Consider the following 19,862-nt stretch of genomic DNA (forward strand, 5'->3'; position numbering starts at 1 on the left):
AGTAAATTCCAAATAAGAGCCAGAGGAAGGCAGTTGCCTTGTGTGTAGCTGCAGCTGCTGTGAACCTGGTTTGAATTCATAGCACCATATCGGTCCTCAAGCCAGGAATAGTTCCTGAGCACTTACAGGTGGGCTCCCCCTCCACTCCCCAATAAAAGTAAAACTCCGAATAAAAGACAAATTGGAAGATCTAAAAACACAATATAGGACTAGCAGAAGATTGCTTGCCTTGATGTGTGAGGCCCTGGGTTCAGTTGCTAGCACCATGGTGTAGGGGTGGGAGGTGGGTGGCAACTGATACAGCAAGAACCAGGGAGATAGGTTATTGGGATAGAGTGTGTGCTTCACATGCAGAAACCCTCGGTTCTAAAGTCTTCTCCCAGAAAGCTGTTCTGAAATACAGAATTAGAAAAGTAACTGTGTACAAATTAGCTCAGAAATCAGGGACTAGAGAGATAGATGAACAGTCTGAGCGCAGAGGCTCTCTTCAGCACCACCTGATTCTTGGCACCACCAAACTGGAATGCCACAGGTCTAACTGCTGCCAGAAACAGTCAGCTGCATTTTTGTAAACAAACAGCCTGAAAGGAAGTTATGACGACATATCCCTTTACAGTAAAATCAAGGGGAATAAAATACTTAGGAATTAACCAAGGGGTTCAAAGTCTTACGTAATAACTACAAAATATTGTGGAAAGAGATTAAAGAAGATATAATAAATGAACTCCAGTGCTCATGAATTGGAAGACAGTATTGTTTAAATAAGCTACAGAGTCATTGAAGTTCCTACTAAAATCTCAATGATAGATCATGCAGAAATAGAATTGTTATAGAATTCACATGAACTATCAAGGGACCCTGAATAGCTGAACAATCCTGAAAAGAAACAACTGGGACTTACACAACCTGATTTTAATTCTATCTACAAGGCCATCAGAATCAGAACAGTGTAATAATGGGATAAGAACAGACATAGAAAACTGGGAAGGGTTACATGCAGGAGTCCTGGGTTCAATCTTAGTACTACATGATCCCCTGGAGCACCAGTTGTGGACCAAAAACAACTGCAAAAGAGAATAGACACAGACCAATAAAAGTGTATTGAGAGGAGCCGGAGCTATAGTACAGTGGGTAGGGCGTTTGCCTTGCACTCGGCTGAATCCGGTTCAGTCCCCGGCATCCCATATGTTATTGCAAGCACCGCCAGGAGTAATTCCTGAGTGCAGAGCCGGGAGTAATCCCTGAGCATCGCTGGATGTGACCCCTCTCCCCAAAAAAAAGGAATTGAGAAGGCCCATAAACAACCCTCAAAAATGGGTCATGATTTTTGACAAGTGTCAACATCATCCTGTGGGTAGGGATCTTATAAAATGATGCCAGGAATACTAGATATTAAATAAATAACTTAAAATCACAGATATGAATTAACTCCAAAAACTGAGAGGAAAACATAAGCAAAGTTTCATAACATTATTGCAAAGTTTTCCTGGATAAAATATCACACACAGAGGTAACAAAAGGAAAGATAGACAAATAGGACTTATTAAAAACCATAAAAACACTATCAGAATGCACTATCAATAGAGTTAAAAGGCAACCAATCCACAAATAGGAAGAAAATATTTGGACATTACATATGATAAAGGATCAATTATTTGGGATATGTTGAGATCTCCTAATATATAAAACTCTCTAATCCAAAACAGGTAATGGCTATAATCTGACATTTCTTGAAAGAAACTCCATTAGAACACATGAGAAGTTACTCAGGATTACTTCTTATTGTTTTGATTTGTTTTTGCTTTTTGGGTCACACCTGGTGATGCACAGGGGTTACTCCTGGCTCTGCACTCAGGAACCACCGCACTCAGAAATCACCCCTGGTAGTGCTCAGGGGACCATATGGGATGTTGGTAATCTAACTCGGGTCAGCCTCGTGCAAGGCAAATGCCCTATCTGCTGTGCTTTAGCTCCAGCCCCATCGCTACTTATTGTGAAGTGATAGAACTATAATGAAGGTTCACCTATACCCATTTGGATCACTAGTATATTAGGAAAAGAAAAAGGAGGAAGTATTGGGAAGGATATAGATAAGTGGAAACCTTTATGCTCTATTGGTGAAAATGCAAAATGCCACAGATTTTGTGTATGTTTAAAATGAACAGTATGGAAAATTCTCAAAAGTTAAAAATAGGATTGTCAGGGGCCTAGAGTGATAGTACAGCAGGCAGGGCACTTACCTTGCACTCAGTTGTTCTGTGATTGATATCTGGCTCCCCATATGGTCCCCTGAATCCAACCTGCCATGAGTGATATCTGAGCACAGAGCCAGGAGTAAGCCCTGAGCACTGCTGCGTGTGACTCCTCCCTTCCAAAAAAAAAATCATTATATGTCCTGTAATTTTTCTTCTGGGTGTATTCCCAAAGAATTGAAAGCAGGATTCCAAATCATTGCACTCCCATGGTTACAACCGTCTTAATTAAAAATGATTAAGTGTGGGGCTGGAGTGATAGCACATCGGGTAGGGTGCTTGCCTTGCATGCGGCCGACCCAGGTTCGATTCCCAGCATCCCATATGGTTTCCCGAGCGCTGCCAGGAGTAATTCCTGACTGCAGAGCCAGGAGTAACCTTGAGCATCACCAGGTGTGACGCTAAAAGAAAAAAAAAGAAAGATTAAGTGTGTAAGCAACCCAAGTGTCCAACAATAGATAATAGGGTAAGCAAAAAAAAAAGTATATCCAGACAATGAAATATTTAGCCTGAAAAATAAGGGAACTACAGTCTGCTATAACCTGAACACTCTGAGGTCATTTGAAAAACAAAAAATTTGATTCTACTTACTTGGGATACTTAGAAGTAGCCAAAATCATATAGACAGGAAGTGTAATGGTAGTTTCCAGGGATTGGGAGGAGCAGGGGAAAAAGGGGGAATTACTATTTTAATGTCAATTTTGAGTTTTACAACAAGAAAAGACAGTTGGTATGATGGCTACACAACATTATTGAATAACATTGAACTGTACACTTAAAAATGGTTAAGATGGGCCAGAGTGAAATAATACAAGCGAGTAGGGTGCTTGCTTTGCTGTGGCTGACCTGGATTCTATCTTCAGCACAACATAAGGTCCCTTAAGCCCTCCAGGAGTGATTCCTGAATGCAGAGCCAGTTTTCAACCCTGAGCACTGCTGGCTGTGGCCCCAATCACCCATTTCTCCCTCCAAAAAGGTTAAGATAGAGGCCAGAGATAGTATAGTTAGTAGGGCATTTGCTTGTACTTGACTGATTGGGTTTGATTCCTTGCCACTTCATATGCTACTGTGAACCCTCAAAAAGTGAGTAAGCCCTGTGCATTCCCAGGTATGGCTCAAAAAAAAAAAAGTTAAGATGATAAATTGTGCTAATGTATATTTTAATCTAATTTTTAAAAATAATAGATGTTTAATAGTTATAACTAAACTTGTGATATGTGCACCAGAATTAGATAAATTTTGTAGGTGAGCAAATGTTGAAGACGTGTACATATGAAAATGAATGAATTTATTCCATTGATCACCCTGACTAGCTTTAAAATCGTTTATTAAGAGAGAGAGGGGCTGGATCGATAGCACAGTGGGTAGGGGGTTTGCCTTGCATGTGGCCGACCCAGGTTTGATTCCCAGCATCCCATATGGTCCCCTGTGCACTGCCAGGAGTGATTCCTGAGTGCAAAGCCAGGAGTAACCCCTGAGCATTGCCAGGAGTGATGAAAAAAGAAAATAGAGCCATTGTCTTTCAACCAGATTATGAACTATCAGATTTTTAAAAGTATTTTTGAAATTGAGATTTGTCTTCGGCAGCATAAGAAAAAGCAGGGTCTGAAAAACAGGTAAGGAGGCACTTGCCTTGCTTGCGGCAGACCTGGATTCACTCCTGTCACTTATAGGAATAAGACCTGAGTATAGCCAGGTATGGCCCTAAAACCAAAACCTAAAATTCTAATTTACCCTCCCCCCAAAAAAAAAAACAAAGAAAACGAAGCACCAGTGAACCAGAAGCAATTTGAATCTCAAATCAGTATTCGTAGGACAGCTCTGTTTCAGTTCCATATACAATGATGTACAAGTGGGCTAATTTATTGCCTATTTTAAGTATGAACATCCAAAACAAGAAAAACTTAAAATTGTTTTACTGTGTATTCCTTTATCAATTGCTGCTAAATATTAAAAAATGAAAAGGGGGACTGGACCCAGATAAAACAGTGTGGCATCTGTTTCTTTTTTTTTTTCTTTTTGGGTCACACCTGGCAATACACAGGGGTTACTCCTGGCGCTGCACTCAGGAATTACTCCTGGCGGTGCTCAGGGGACCCTATGGGATGCTGGGAATCGAACCCAGGTCAGCCGCGTGCAAGACAAATGCCCTACCCACTGTGCTATCACTCCACCCCCAGCATCTGTTTCTTTTGATTTACTGAGTCTTAGAAGGGGAAAAAAATTTTTTTCCTTTGTCACAGTTTACTGAATTTTTGGTCTTCCAGATATACTTCTGAGAGTGGAGCAAAACATGCTTGCTTATTTTCTTCATAGTGTTTTCTTAGGGTCTTTGTGGTTGTGTGCTGTTTCAGAGCTTCTGGATGTGAGGAAAGGCTAAGATGGATGAGGGTCAGGATAGGCCCCAGTTCCATGCCTGTCCATCCCACCCCATTAGGGGTCAAGTGCCTCCCTCTAACTCATTGAATCCTGTCTGGTCATCTGAAAATGAATATCTTAGTTGGGGTTGTTTTTGACTGAATTCAGTAACAGGGATTAAGTTCATAATGTTTTATATTAAAATGATCTGTGTTAAAATTCTCACCATCATGTGTTGTTACATGACTATCAGCAAATTTTTTCAAAATTCTAATTCAACTAATTTCTGTTAGCTTAATGAAATTAACTATTCCTAATGAGTTACAATCCATCGTCCTGTAAAACTTAAATAATCGTGTTTTCTTTTCAAATTTCTTGCAGAAATATTGTATCCACAGTGAATCTTGGTTGTAAGCTTGACTTAAAGACCATTGCACTTCGTGCCCGAAATGCTGAATATAATCCCAAGGTCAGAACAATTTTAATGTGTTTCAACCCATATGATAAAACAGGAATTTACTTTGAAAGGTCCCATTTCAAAAATTTATTCATGCCTGTTTGTTGACATCAACGAGATGAGAGTTTAAATGAGAATGTGTATCATTTATTTGAGTATCTGTCTTAGAGGGGCTTTAAAGATATGGCTCTATAAAGTAAACTAAATTTAGCCTTTGATGAGTGGAGATCCTGTGAAACTAGAGAAGAATATGTTGTAGAGTCACTTTTCTGTTTTGAAAAGTGTTGAAGATTGACATGCTCTCTGGAATTTACTTCAAAATGATTCAGTTAGACAATTGTAAAAGTATCAAGTGCACAAAAAAAAACATGTTAGCTAGTTGTTACTGTTGGGAAATAAGAGGTTTACTTAAATTATTTTTTTGTAGGGAACAGAGAGAATAGGGATTAAGGTGTTTGCCTTGCCTGCGTCTGACCCTGTTTCTGACCCCAGCATTTTATATGGTTTTCTAAGCACCACGAGGTGTGAATTCTGAACAGTCAGGAGTAAGCCTTGAGCACCCCTGAGTGTGCACTGCCACTGTTCTCTCCCACTCCCACTCCAGAAAAAAAGAAAATTTCTCTTGTTGTTGTTGTTTTGTAATAAAAAAGACTAGTTGTAACAATGCCTACAAGGTTTCTGGATGTGATTATTTTTTTGTTTTGTTTTGGGTGGTGGTGCCAGGGATTGAGTCTGGGGCCTCATTTGCTAGCCAGGTGTTTTATTGTTGAGTCAAATCCCCAGCCATCAAAATTCTGTATTTGTTTCTTCTTTTTGTTCAGTGTTAGCACCTGTATCTGAGTCCTGTCAGGGTAGCCATTTCTTTTATGCTGCTTCTCACAGCTCCCTTGGATGAAGTGGCATGTCTGCTACCCATAAGGATCTTGCTTTGCTCAGATACCTTTAAGTCATCTTGAAGAAACAGCTCAATACCAGCATCTAAGCAAAATGTTGGATGGTGGAGAGGAAAAAAGGAGAATGGACTTAGGTGTCCTAATAAAGTACAGAGAACTTCACATCCAGTCTTTTTTTATGTTTATACTTGCCCAGGGAAATTAAGTCCTAAGAAGCAGCTTTGTCAATTTTAGGAACCAACTCTTTTTTTCCCCCCTAGTTTTTAACTAGATATGAAATGTGTGAGTTGTGTAAGGGGCCAGAGAGATGTATAGGAGTTAAGGTACTTGTCTTGCATGTGACCAAACCAAGTTAATTTCCTGATACTGTAGTATGTTTCCCTGAGTACCACTGGTGTCACCCCAAAACCAGGGGAGCAAAAATATTTATTGGTGGTTGTACAGATAGTATTTAGTTCTCCAGAAAGTAGTTGAGGGTAGTTTAATTACCTGACACTGTTACAGCAGATACATACTTAACAGTTTGTTGGGTGAGCTATTTCTTTTGTCTTTAAGCCATGCTGGAGTCACATATGATAGTTTGGGAACTAGCCAGGGTAGAAATAATAATGCAGTAAAATCCGTATATACTCTGCCATTCAAAAATCCACATGTACTCTGCCATTGAGCTACATTCCTGACTCTCTGGGCTTTTTTTGATTAAGTGGTTTGTGTTATCTTTGTAGGCTCTTGATCTGATGCAGATCTGAGGTCTTTTGTTCTTAGATGATCCAGACTAAAAAAATTTAATGTTGAAGCAAACCTAGCAAAAGGATAAAGACCAAGGGGAGGGGCTGGAGAGATAGCACAGCTGGTAGGGCGTTTGCCTTGCACGCGGCCGACCCGGGTTCAAATCCCAGCATCCCATATGGTCCCCAGAGCACGGCCAGGGGTAATTCCTGAGTGCAAAGCCAGGAGTAACCCCAGTGCATCGCCAGGTGTGACCCAAAAAGAAAAAAAAAAAAAAAGACCAAGGGGAAGAAGAGGAAGAAAGAAAGAAGAGGCAGTAAATACGAAAACTCAATTCTGTGGTCCTATCCAGGGTCTTGGTTCTGAGGCCATGGGGAGAAGCTTTATTCCCAGGAATTATTGCCTTCTGTGGGTCTTGTCATGAATTTAAGCTTCATTTAAAGTCAGACCACATTCCAGCTGAGTTTATAATAGTATATGCACAATAAGCAGTATCCTTGCATCTCTGTCCTGATATATATATGTATATATATGTGCACATATATATACACACATATATGTATATATACATATACATATATATACATATACATATATATATATAAAATCATACCTTGGAGAGTTCGAAATGTTCTTGAGAGTTGACACCATTGAAATACCTTCCATCTTACTGTAAGATACCTTACATTGGGATTGGAGTGATAGCAGAGTGGGTAGGGCGTTTGCTTGCACGCAGCCAACCCGGGTTCAATTCCCAGCATCCTATATGGTCCCCCAAGCACTGCCAGGAGTAATTTCTGAGTGTATGAGCCAGGAGTAACCCCTCTGCATCGCTGGGTGTGACCCAAAAAGAAAAAAAAATACATCTTTCATCATACTGGAGATGTATAAGGTGATATTTCTACTGAAATTTAGTTCACTCCTGTGGTCATGTGACTGTATAGGGTGTTAGTTGGCTAGTACTGTACATGGCCGGTTGATACCCGGTTTTACTTGCTGGTAGGGGGATCTGGCTAGTTTAGTTCACTCCTGTTGTCATGTGACTGTATAGGGTGTTAGTTGGCTAGTACTGTACCCAGTTGATACCCAGGTTTTATTTGCTGGTAGGGGGATCTGGCTAGTTCTTAGGCATAGAGTATTTGTGGGGATTTTAAGGTATGGAGGGCTAAGAATTTAAGCCAAGAGAATTTAGACCAAGGGGAAAAGAATTCCTTGGGGGGAAACTCCTGTTTAGCATTGGCTTTTTCTTTTCGGGCCACACCGTGTTGTTCAGGTTTTGAACTCAGATTCAGTCCCAAGAACCACCCTGGGTTTGTTTGGGGGCACTCCCAGCTCCGGGATTGCTCCTGGTTGTTAAGCATTCACTTTTTTTTTTGTGGGGCAGGGCCACTCCTGGTGATGCTCAGGGAGGGGGGTTTTCCTTGAAGGCTCAGGGGACCATACGGGGTGCCGGGGACCGAACCCAGGTCTACCACATTCAAGGAAAGCGCTCTACCCACTGCTCTATTGCTCTGGCCCCAAGCGTTGACTTTTTAACAAAGGAAAAGAGACATACTTACAAACCATTATTACACATACCTAAGCTCTTTGAACTCTAATCTGAGCAGGGTTCTAGAGCCTTGCTCTCCATTACTTTTTCCTGGCTTATAGTAATTCAAGTAGTTTTGTTTCTGTTTTAGGAGGTGCCCTTCTTAGTGGGGCTGGGAGTCATCAGAGCTATACATGGCAATGCCCTGGAGGCCTTATAGGACCATGATCAAACCCAGGGTCTAGTAGATGTCAGACATGTGCTCCAACTCCCAGTTCCCTAACCCCAGTAATTAAAGATTTGAATTGCATTTCTCAGCAACCCTTTGAGCTTCTCAAGAGAATTTTCCCACCAGAATTTTTGTAGTCTAGGTGATTACACATTTTTATTCTTTGGAAGGTGATGGGAAGTGGTTTCTTTTTGTTTAATGTGCCTATGTGAACACAAGTGTACTCATTCATAAGTATTAAAATTTATAGATAATTTTGAATGATTCCAAATAATTTTGAAATTTCTGAATAAAGATAAAAGATGATGATTACGTTTTTGCCTGCATCCTCAATTAAAAAAGAAAAAAGGTTAGATATTTTTGTGGTCAGTAGTGGCAAAGCTGGTTAGGAGCTACTATTTGTACAGATTAGGGAAGCCACTTTTGTTAGAACATGTTATGATTTTTTTTTTTTTGAGGGTCACACTGGCAATGTTCAGGGCAGATCCTGACTTGGCACTTTCTAAGAATTACTGGTGGCGAGAGGCTCAGGGAACCATATTGGGTGTGAGGGATTGAATCTGGGTTGACTGTATGCAAGGCAAGTGCCCTGCCCAGTGTACTATTTTTCCAGCCCCCAAATGTGCTATAACTTCAAAAGTGTGAGTTCCTCTAATAAGTTACTAACCTGTTTCTAATGTTTATCTGGAGGTAATTTTCAGAGATTAAAATGTTTATCTACTGTTAACAGATGCTTATTCATGGCTCTCTCAAAATGATTAGGTATATCAGTATTAAATATACTTCAAGTATTTAAAATGTATCATTAGTGAAACATCAGTCAGAAAGAGGCCATTTTAGTTTATTTGGTTTGGGGGCCATACCCAGTGATGCTCAGGGGTTATTTCTGGCTCTGTGCTCAGGAACCATCACCGTTGGCAGTGCTTAGAGCACCATGTGGAGTCCCGGATTGAACCCAGGTTGGCTTTTTGCAAGGCTGTGCTTACCACCGGTTGTGCTATTGCTCTGGCCCAAATTTAGATCTATTTTGATTGTTGAGAGCTTTTGTTGACTTACTTGGGTTTCAATTGTAGCAGTATTAAATGTTGGAAGTAGACAAACTTTTTAATAGGGTGTGCTTGCCAGCTGTAGCCAAAATAGATTGTATAATATTGGCTCTGGTTCCAGAGAAATGATAAATTATGATCTTAACCTGAGTTTATAAACTCTCAGAGATAGCCTTGTTTTTATATACAAGTGAGGAAAATTTAGAGTGCATAGAAATGCCCAAAGTTAGAGTTGTTATAACTAGCTGATAAAGAAAAAGACTCTTAGCTTTTGAGATTTTTTGATCAGTCTGATTAAGTTAATTAAAATAAAATCACTTATAACTGATTATTAAAGAATCCTATATCCTTATGGTCACCCTCTTGAAAACCAGAAATTCACATGTAAAACAGTTCTATTTTTTGAGTTTATCATGGGAAGAATGCTAAACCTTAAAAGGAAAAATGCTATTTCTCAAATGTTGAAGTTTTTTTCGTTATTTGGAGCATTTTAGCTTTGGTTACTTTTGGTGGTGTCTTAGTTTTGGTGTTTGGACCACACCCAGATCAAACCTGTGCAAGGCAACAGCTTACCTGCTACACGGTCTCTCCATCCCTGCTCTTGCTGTTGAGGCATTTCCCCAGCTCCATGTATTTTTATTTTAAGAACTTATCCAAATATTCAAGCATTCTAAAGCTCTCATAAAATAAAGTATTTCTCTTGTCTAAGGTGATATTTGAAGTGGTCATGTAACCACTGTAGAAAAGATTGTATTACATGTAATATTAGAACTTTTCTGTCATAATTTATGTGAATGAATAGATAATGATAAAGTGTGATAGTCTTTGATGATTAAATATTAATTATATGACCTAAAAAACCAATAGGAAGAATTTAGCAAATTAAATTTCACATGGTATTAAATCAAGGGAAGGCATAGATCATGTTTTAAGATTTTTGTTTGTTGGTGTTTTACTTTTGGGCCACAGTCAGCAGTGCTCAGGGGTTACTCCTGACACTTCACTCAGAAATCACTCCTAGTGGCTCAGGGTACCATATGTAATCTATAATTTATTAATAAAATAAATATAATATGACCAGATTACTCATGAAAGGTGAATGCTCCCTTCACTGTACTATTTTTCTGATCCCAAATTAATATAGTCAGAGCAACTTTTCAGTGAGTCACCTTGATTAACTCTTTGTATTTTTTTATGTAATTGACTATCAGGTATTAAATTTAGTTATTTGAAATATTTTGCTTTTTGTCAAGTAATGTAGTAACTAAGGACATTAGTTAGAGCTGATCATTCTCCTTTGTATGTTTGCAAATACTGATATGTAAATACTGTTTAAAAGTTAATTGGAAGCAGGAACTCTCTTTGTGTATATTAATATGCTTACAATCTTAATTATCCATGTGGAGGTGAAAAAGGTTTATCAGTTTATTTGCTAAAAAGATCATTTAAAAAATTTGTATTTATAGAAGCTAATGATAAGCATCAAAAATAAGAAAGGGAGGCATGGTATTTATTAAGGACTATTAAAAATGCATTTTCCAGGGCCAGAGTGATAGCACATCGGGTAGGGTGTTTGCCTTGCACCTGGCCGACCTGGGTTCAGTCCCTGGCATCCTACATGGTCTCCCAAGCACTGCCAGGAGTAATTTCTGAGTGCAGAGCCAGGAGTAACCCCTGAGCAACACTGGGTGTGACCCAAAAAGAAAAAAAAAAGGCATCTTACATACAATGAGTATTTCTTATAGAAATGTATGTCAGAGAATACACAGATTTTGGTCAGTATACTCAGAGCTCACTATCTCTGTTTTCCTTGTGCAAGAACATAAGACCAAGCTGTCCTTCAGAGGAATACAGGACAAGTGTTTCGATGATTGTAATAGCTGTGATGTTTTAGTCATTAATCATTCTCCTAACTGAATAAGTGTCTGATATGACTGCATCTCTGACTGTTTCAGCGGTTTGCTGCTGTAATCATGAGGATAAGAGAACCCCGAACCACAGCACTGATATTCAGTTCCGGAAAAATGGTGTGCACTGGAGCAAAAAGGTGGGTTTAAGGGGTTCTTTCTTGCAAGGGTTTAAAAGAAAAGATTGTAACTCATAGTTCCAGATGTTAGTTTCATTTAATGTTTTGGCTTTTTTGTTGTTGTTGGGTGGAAGTTTGGACCACACATCACAATGCTCGGGGTTGACCGCTGACTCTATGCTCAGGGAACACTTCTGGCAGTGCTCAAAGGACTGTACATGGTGCTGGGGATTGAATTGGGGTTGGCTACATGCAAGGCAAGTGCCTTAACCTGTACCTTTTTTCCCTCCCTCTTTTTGCTTTCATAGTTAATTAGATCATTGTAAACACTTGAGACAAGTATTGACTTCATTTTTTTTTAATTGTGAATTTTAAACATTTTCATCCAGTTCCATAGCGTTGTGTATTTGAGAAAAGATAACATCAAAATTACTAGTAGGACTGGACAGTAAGTTAGCTCTATAGACTAGTGCATGCTACCCTGAGCACTGAGTCAGGAGTAGCCTTTGGGCACCCACCAGTTGTAGCCCAGGCACCAAAAAAAGCACTGTAGCACCTTTGTTCATTGATTTGCTTGAGCGGGCACCAGTAACGTCTCCATTGTGAGACTTGTTACTGTTTTTGGCATATCGAATACACCATGGGTAGCTTGCCAGGCTCTGCCATGCAGGCGGGATACTCTCGGTAGCTTGCCAGGCTCTCCAAGAGGGATGGAAGAATTGAGCCTGGGTCGGCCGCATGTAAGGCAAACAGACTCGAGTGATAGCACAGCGGGTAGGGTGTTTGCCTTGCATGCAGCCGACCTGAGTTCGATTCCTCCATCCCTCTCAGAGAGGCCGGCAAGCTACCAAGAGTATCCTGCCCACATGGCAGAGGCTGGCAAGCTACCCATGGTGTATTCGATATGCCAAAAACAGTAACAACAAGTCTCACAATGGAGATGTTACTGGTGCCCACTCAAGCAAATCGATGAACAACAGTGCTACAGGGTCAACAATAAACAAAAAAAAAATGTGTTCTGCACCAAAAAAAAAAAAAAAGAAAAAGAAAAGAGAAGGAGGGAGGGAGGAAGGAAGAAAAAGCTTAATAATAAGGATTCCTGTATATAAAAGTTACATGCACAATACAAGTTCAACCCTGAGTGAAAAAGGGGGGCCCTGGAGATAATATAGCACTTGGGGTGTATACCCTAATGCACACTTAACTTGGGTTCATCTCTGGGATCTAACGTCTCTCAGGAATTGCCACATAGTCCTGAAGTTCCCTAGGCATCACAAGGGATTGCATGTGGTCCAGCACCGCAGAGTCTGAGCAGCAATATAGCCCTTGGCAAATTCCTAACTGGGTTATCCAAGTAGAGCCACGGGTGCCGCTGGGAACCTCTAAGGACTACTTCGAGTCCCACCTTCAAAGCGAAAAAAAAGGCTGGTTGGGAATTCAGAATCCTTTGAGATGATGGTGTTTATGATGGGCTGGCAGGCCTCCTCGGCCCTGTGTGTTAGTCACAGATGCTTGCCCCCACCCCCAGTTAGATACAGTCTTCATCAGGGTCTTATGAATGTAGTCCTTTTTCAATATGCCCCAGCCTGAACTCCACTTCTCTATAGTGAAATATAATGGATTTGTAAAGGCCTGTGCTTCAGGACTTGACTATCCTAACCCTTGTGTCTAACAGAATCTGTGTATTTGGCCAAAGGCAAAAGCTTGCTGGGAGGTAGGAGGGCAGGGGTGGGGTGGGAAGTGGAGACACTAGCTGCACAAAACTTGAGTAAATGAACTGAATTCAACTTTTAGAAGAAAAAAGGGTTTAAGATGCACTCCGCTGTGTTAGCACATAGATAAAGAGGGGCTGTGGATGCTTTTGTTTTATTGTGAACTCTGAAGTTGCTTTTAATGGTGGGAAGCCATTGATGTGGGCTTTCTGCTCTATGTTAAAATGGGTTTTTCCAGAAGCCAAGATGTGGTCTATCCCTGGCTTCCACTCCTTGTTCCCAATATGCACTTGTAACTGTCAGTTGAGGAATATTTTTTATTTACTTAGTTTCCCATAGATGGAACATCAAACACTTTGGTTTGTCAGTGAATTCCAGATACTTTTTTCTTTGTAAGTGTTTCATGTATACTGCTCTTTTTCCCAGAGCATTTGCAAACTAATACTGTATGTCTTGTTGGATGAATATTTTATCACCATAAACCACAAATTTTCTATCAAAAGAAACCCTAGATGTCTGGATGCTTATTCTTTACCATTCCTGAAACCTACACTAAGAACTTTAGTTTACCATGGGAGTGTTGCTTTCATATCACTTTCCTTACATAAGCTCCATTTTGTTCATTTTATACAACAAATGGGTTATAAGAAAGAATGTAGAGGGTTGGAGACATAGTACAGGACTAAGACCCTTACCTTGCATATGACCAACCCAGATCCCCCTGTACCACTTAAAGTCCCTGGGCATAGAGCTTGTAGAACGCCTCATAAAAGATAAGAGAAATAGAGCTAATGTGTAAAGAGCAAGGATGCAGACCAAGTGTCAGAGCACAGCACTTGCATGTGTAGGTCCTAGATCCCATCCCTGGCATCCATTTCCCCACCCCAGCACTGGGTATGGCCTTCCCCAACTCTGACACACAACAAAAAAATCATTTGTGGTGCATACTAATAATACGTAATACTGACCTTCCTCAGTATTTTTCTTTCAAAATAAAGTTTGTTTTCACCTCAGTGAGAGCTGCCTAAAATATGGTAATTGAGATGATGATTATTATACAGTCTCTAGAACTATCATAATATCGTGAATGAAAAAGTAGATTTTAGGAGACCTTGAGTTTTTTATCACACACAGGATACTTTATCTGTCACTGTCACTGTCATCCCATTGCTCATCGATTTACTCGAGAGGGCACCAGTAACGTCTCTATTGTGTGACTTGTTACTGTTTTTGGCATATCAAATACGCCACAGATAGCTTGCCAAGCTCTGCCATGCAAGGCGAACGCCCTACCCGCTGTGCTATCGCTCCAGCCCGGGATGCTTTATAATGAAATTATTAATGATTATAGGCCTTTTCTTCTATTGGAAGGGGGTTGAGCAGTTAATAGTAAGAACTCTCATATTTTTGTTGATTTTCTAAATAATTACTGTTTTTGGCATATAGAATATGCCACGGGTAGCAGCAGTAACAAGTCTCACAATGAAGACATTACTGGTATCCACTTGAGGAAATCGATGAACAACCGGGACTACAGTGCTATCTAAATAATTATTGTAACTGTCTTTTTTTTTTTTTTTTTTTTTTTTTTTTTTTGCTTTTTGGGTCACACCCGGTGATGCTCAGGGGTTACTCCTGGCTCTGCACTCAGGAATTACTCCTGGCGGTGCTCAGGGGACCATATGGGATGCTGGGAATCGAACCCCGGTCGGCCGCATGCAAGGCAAAGGCCCTACCTGCTGTGCTATTGTTCCAGCCCCTGTAACTGTCTTTGACTATAAATCTCTCACCTTTTCCTTTCTCTAGTGAGGAACAGTCTAGACTAGCGGCAAGAAAATATGCCAGAGTTGTACAGAAGTTGGGTTTTCCAGCTAAGTTCTTGGACTTCAAGATTCAGAACATGGTGGGGAGCTGCGATGTGAAGTTCCCAATCAGGTTAGAAGGCCTTGTCCTAACCCACCAGCAGTTTAGTAGGTGAGTCTGAAATGTGCTGATTGTCTTTTGTAGTAATTAATTTACAATCAATTTGTTCATTATAAAATATGTGAAATATCACCCACATGTAAGGATCAATGATGTGGCGCCAGACCTTATAGCAGGTAAGGCACTTGCCTTGCATGTGGTCAATCAGGGTTCAATCCCCAGCACTAGAGTCAAGAGAAGCCCTGAGCACCACTGGGTATGACCCCCCCAAACAAAAAAGGACCAATGTTTATCGATGAGTTTATTATTGAAATCTCTTCCTAACATCTTCGATAATACCTAATGTTTTCTCATTAGTCTCCTACTTAACATAGTGATATCCAGAATTCCCCTTTGGATTGAGAAACAGTACAGCAGATAAGGCATTCGCCTTACTAACTCCTGTCTCAGGTTCAATCCCTGGCAGTACATGTAGTCCTGAGCTCCTTCAGGAGTGAGCATAGAGCCAATAAGCCCTGAATACTGCAGGGTGTGCCCCCCTCCTCCCACCCAAACAAAACAAAATCAAATACCAAGATTCCCCTTTTTCCCCTTTACTGGAATAAGATGAATTGTCTTGCAGGTTTCATTCATCATTTTCTTGTTCAGTGTATTTTAAGTGCATGAATTAAATTTTCAGTCGCCTGAGTGAATGATTTTCCCGCAGGTGGAATCTTTTCCTTATAGTTAAGTACCAGATTTACCATTAAAGTGAAAAGTTGAGTGAAATCTTTATTCTTCCTGCTATTTCCTGATGGAATTAGGAAATAACCTAAATCCCTGCCATTCAATTCTGCTTGCTCTTCCCATCAAACTTTAGAGCCTTTGGGCTTTCCTTTCACTCTCATTCTCTGAAACTGAGTTTCAGGTATCCACTGAAGGACCTCTGCTTCAGAGGAGTGGGTCCTGAATTATTTCCACTAGAGTAAATACACATAACCTGTTTTTAATCTGTCAGACTAAAAAAAAAAAAAAAAGAAATACTTGGACTATAGTAAGGCAAATAGTAAGCATAGCATAGTAATAGGTTCTTTCTTAAGCTATTTTCTATCATTTGATAAATTAGCTGATCAAAATTAACAATATTCCATTTTAGAGATTGGAACATTTAAAAGGCAACCTGTTACTTTAAGAGCTCAAAGGTTCTTAGAAGTTAATATACCTAAACTTGTTAAAAATGTAACTTAAGGTTCAAAAATTCTGTAACATGATTCTATGTAAAATTTGTGTTCTATATCAGGATATTTAGATTCAACAGAAATAGGGCTGATTGGGTTTTTGAGTTCCATTACCATTATCACTGGTTTTAAGTTCTCTTCTACTTGAAGAACTGGGTTTAACTTACTAATTAGTTTTCCTGCCTGTTCAGTGATTCTCCTTATCTATATCTTTTTAATCCAAAATCACGGGCAGCCTTTCGTTTCTAATTTTTTGCCATTTTCTTTCTAGTTATGAACCAGAGCTATTTCCGGGTTTAATCTACAGAATGATCAAACCCAGAATTGTTCTCCTTATTTTTGTTTCTGGAAAAGTTGTATTAACAGGTGAGTTGTAAAACTAACAAAATAGGTAAGTTATAACAGAAAGTAGCCTTTTTTTTTTTTTCTTTTTGGGTCACACCTGGCAATGCACAGGGGTTACTCCTGGCTCTGCACTCAAGAATTACTCCTGGCGGTGCTCAGGGGACCATATGGGATGCTGGGATTCGAACCCGGGTGGGCCACGTGCAAAGCAAATGCCGTACCCGCTGTGCTATCACTCCAGCCTAGAAAGTAGCCTTTTTAAAACTGAATCACCCAGAGATACAGTTATGAAGTTGTTCATGATTGGGTTTCAGTCATACTATGTCCTCCACCAGTACACATTTCCCACTACCAATGTCCCCAGTTTCCCTCTCCCTACCACCTCTCCCCCTCACCCCCCTGCCTGCCTCTCTATGGCACCTCTCTCTCTCTCCTCTCCTCTCCTCTCCCCTCCTCTCCTCTCCCCTCCCCTCCCCTCCCCTCCCCTCCCCTCCCCTCCCCTCCCCTCCCCTCTCTCTCCTCTCTCCCCTTCCCCTGCTCCCTTCCTCCCTCCCTCTCTTTCTCATTTTAAGCATTGTGGTTTGCAATACAGGTATTGAAAAGTTATCATGTGTATCTCTTTACCTCCTTTGAGCAGTCAGTTCTTGTCAAGAGTGATCATTTCCATCTGTAATTGGAACTGGAGTCATAGCACAGCGGGTAGGGTGTTTGCCTTGCACGTGGCCCACCTGGGTTCGATTCCCAGCATCCCATATGGTCCCCTGAGCACCGCCAGGAGTAATTTTTCAGTGCAGAGCCAGGAGTAACCCCTGAGCATTGCTGGGTGTGACCCAAAAAGAAAAAAAAAAAAAAGCATTTCCATCTGTAATTGTCATAGTGGTCCCTTCTCTCTTCTAACTGCCACCTTCCAGCCTCCCACTTGTGTCAAGTTTCCAACCACGAACCAGTCCTCCTGGCCTTCATTTCTGATTTATACTGTCCTTAGGTATTAGTCTGTTTTTTTTTTTATATCTCACAAATGAGCGCAATCATTCTGTCTGTCCTCTCTCCCTCTGAGAGAGTAGTGTCTTAAAGGCTTGAAAATTTCAAGGAATGGTTCTTGGTTCTGAAAAGTAATGTCTAAGTTAAGAGGCGCCTTGCCGTGCCCCCCCCCCAGTCCCTTCCCCCCCAACACACACTTTGTAGGGACCAACCATTAAATACGGGGATGAGCCTAGAGCAATTGTTTTGTAAAAAAGCCATTTTAAGGATTGAAATGCATGCTTTTGCAATGCAGAAGGCCTGAGTTTGTTCCCAGGTGTAGCCTGATGACTGCTGGGTGTGACCCAGAAAGTTTAAATATTTAAAGGTTGCTATAAAAAGATAACTACGGGGCCAGAGTGATAGTAGAGCGGGTAGGGTGGTTACCTTGCACTTGGCCGACCTGGATTCAATCTTTGACACTCAATTATGGTCCATTGAGCCTAATCAGGTGTGGCCCAAAAACCAGGTAGAGAACTAGAGTTGTAATAATGTAGTTCCATTATCAATGCCTTTGTTTTAGTTAAACTGGGTATAGAGAGAATTATGCATGTTTGTTTTTGAGTAAGTTTTACTGTTATATGCTTTACTTCTGTTATATGCTACTCATTCTGCTCTAACTTTTCTTCACAGGTGCTAAAGTTAGAGCAGAAATTTATGAAGCATTTGAAAACATCTACCCTATTCTAAAGGGATTCAGGAAGACAACGTAATGGCTGTTGCACACCTGCAGTTCCCACCCGTTTTTAATCAGTTGTGGTACATTTAAATGACGTTGTTGGTGCCCAGCTCGGTTGTGGGGTGCAGCACCAGGTGGGCTGTCCTCACTTGTCCCTGAGGGATGCTGGGAAAGGGTGAGGACACCACAGCGTCACTGAGTTGTTCAGACTGTGCTGCTATTGGGGCAGCACTGCCCGTTTATTTATATTAGGTTTTAAACACTGCTGTTGACAAGTTGGTTTAAGGGACAGACTTTGAAGTGTTCAAGACACCGCTACAATTGATTGTACTTATTTTGTTTAATTTCTTCCTCATAAACCAGTTTTTATATTTCTACCGGAAAAGTAAAAATCTTTTTTAAAAGTGTTGTTTTCTGATTTGTAACTCCTAGGGGTTATTTTTGTGCCAGACACATTCCACCTTTTCAGTATTGCAGGAAAGAATAGATGTATTAATGAAAATGAATGTCTGTACATACTTTTTCTTTCTTCAGCACTCTGTATAATAAAAGCTGTTTATAAAAAATGTTACATTGATGTTATAAATGAAACCATGTAAGGTTCATTTTAAGCTTTTTATTTTTGGAGCCATACCTGTGGTGCTCACGACCATGCATTGCCAGACCCAGGCCTGCATGTGAAGCATGGATTCAGCACTTTAGAGGTATCTGTTTATCAAACTTGCATTTTGGATGTAAGGCCTGAAACAGTTTCAGTGTTTGTTTTACTATTTTATTGTATGTTGCAATGAAATTGAACTGCTAGAAAATTTAAGTTTACGCCTGAAATATCTGCTGCATTCCATGTGTTGAGCACTTCCTTTCCCCCAAGTACTGTATCTGTAATTCTCAGAAAACCTTGAATTAGGTTTGTCCCTTTTTCATTACGAGGATACGGAGGCCCCAGCTGCATTACTTACCTAGGTTTACACAGCTAGAAAGTTTAAAAATAAAAGAAAAACCAAAAACTTGGCATTAGCCAAACATCTTCATATTGGGAGCTGGGGTTAACTGTACAGAGACAGATTTTTCTCATGAAAATATGGCAAATATTTGTACATGATTAGACTTCAGTATTTGGGTATGTTTTTCATTTTAACCTTGCTTTCAAACCTTTCAGAGGAATTTTATCAGACAGGAAAGGGTCGTTCTTCCTTCCCTGTTTCCTCAGGTTAAGTTAGGTTCAAGGATTTATCCCAAACTTGTAAAGTACAAATTGTCTTTTGTTCCTGTGGACAAAATGCTAAAGCATATGTTCAGTTTTGTAGCTTCCTTTTTTTCCCCAGTTGGTATATCATAAACATGTTTGTAATATGAAACCCAATGTCACCTATTTCTCTTATATACCTTGATACATAGACATCTTCATATATTTGTGGATCTAAATGCAGGTATTTCTGTAGTAAGTA

General features: G+C 40.2%; 1 protein-coding gene across 2 annotated transcripts in view; it reads left to right on the forward strand.

The window, feature by feature from the left end:
* TBP (TATA-box binding protein) overlaps nt 1-19,777 on the forward strand; it is a 40,259-nt gene extending 20,482 nt beyond the window's left edge. For both annotated transcript variants that reach the window (XM_055135003.1, XM_004617362.2), the window contains exons 4-8: nt 4,992-5,079; nt 11,448-11,539; nt 15,037-15,204; nt 16,642-16,736; nt 18,369-19,777. In XM_055135003.1, coding sequence (XP_054990978.1) covers nt 4,992-5,079; nt 11,448-11,539; nt 15,037-15,204; nt 16,642-16,736; nt 18,369-18,448 — 523 coding nt within the window. In that variant the 3' untranslated portion in view covers nt 18,449-19,777. The remainder of the gene's footprint in view (nt 1-4,991; nt 5,080-11,447; nt 11,540-15,036; nt 15,205-16,641; nt 16,737-18,368) is intronic.
* Nucleotides 19,778-19,862: the final 85 nt, after the last annotated feature.

This window comes from Sorex araneus, chromosome 4 (genome assembly GCF_027595985.1).
Source record: "Sorex araneus isolate mSorAra2 chromosome 4, mSorAra2.pri, whole genome shotgun sequence".
Lineage (NCBI taxonomy): Eukaryota > Metazoa > Chordata > Mammalia > Eulipotyphla > Soricidae > Sorex > Sorex araneus.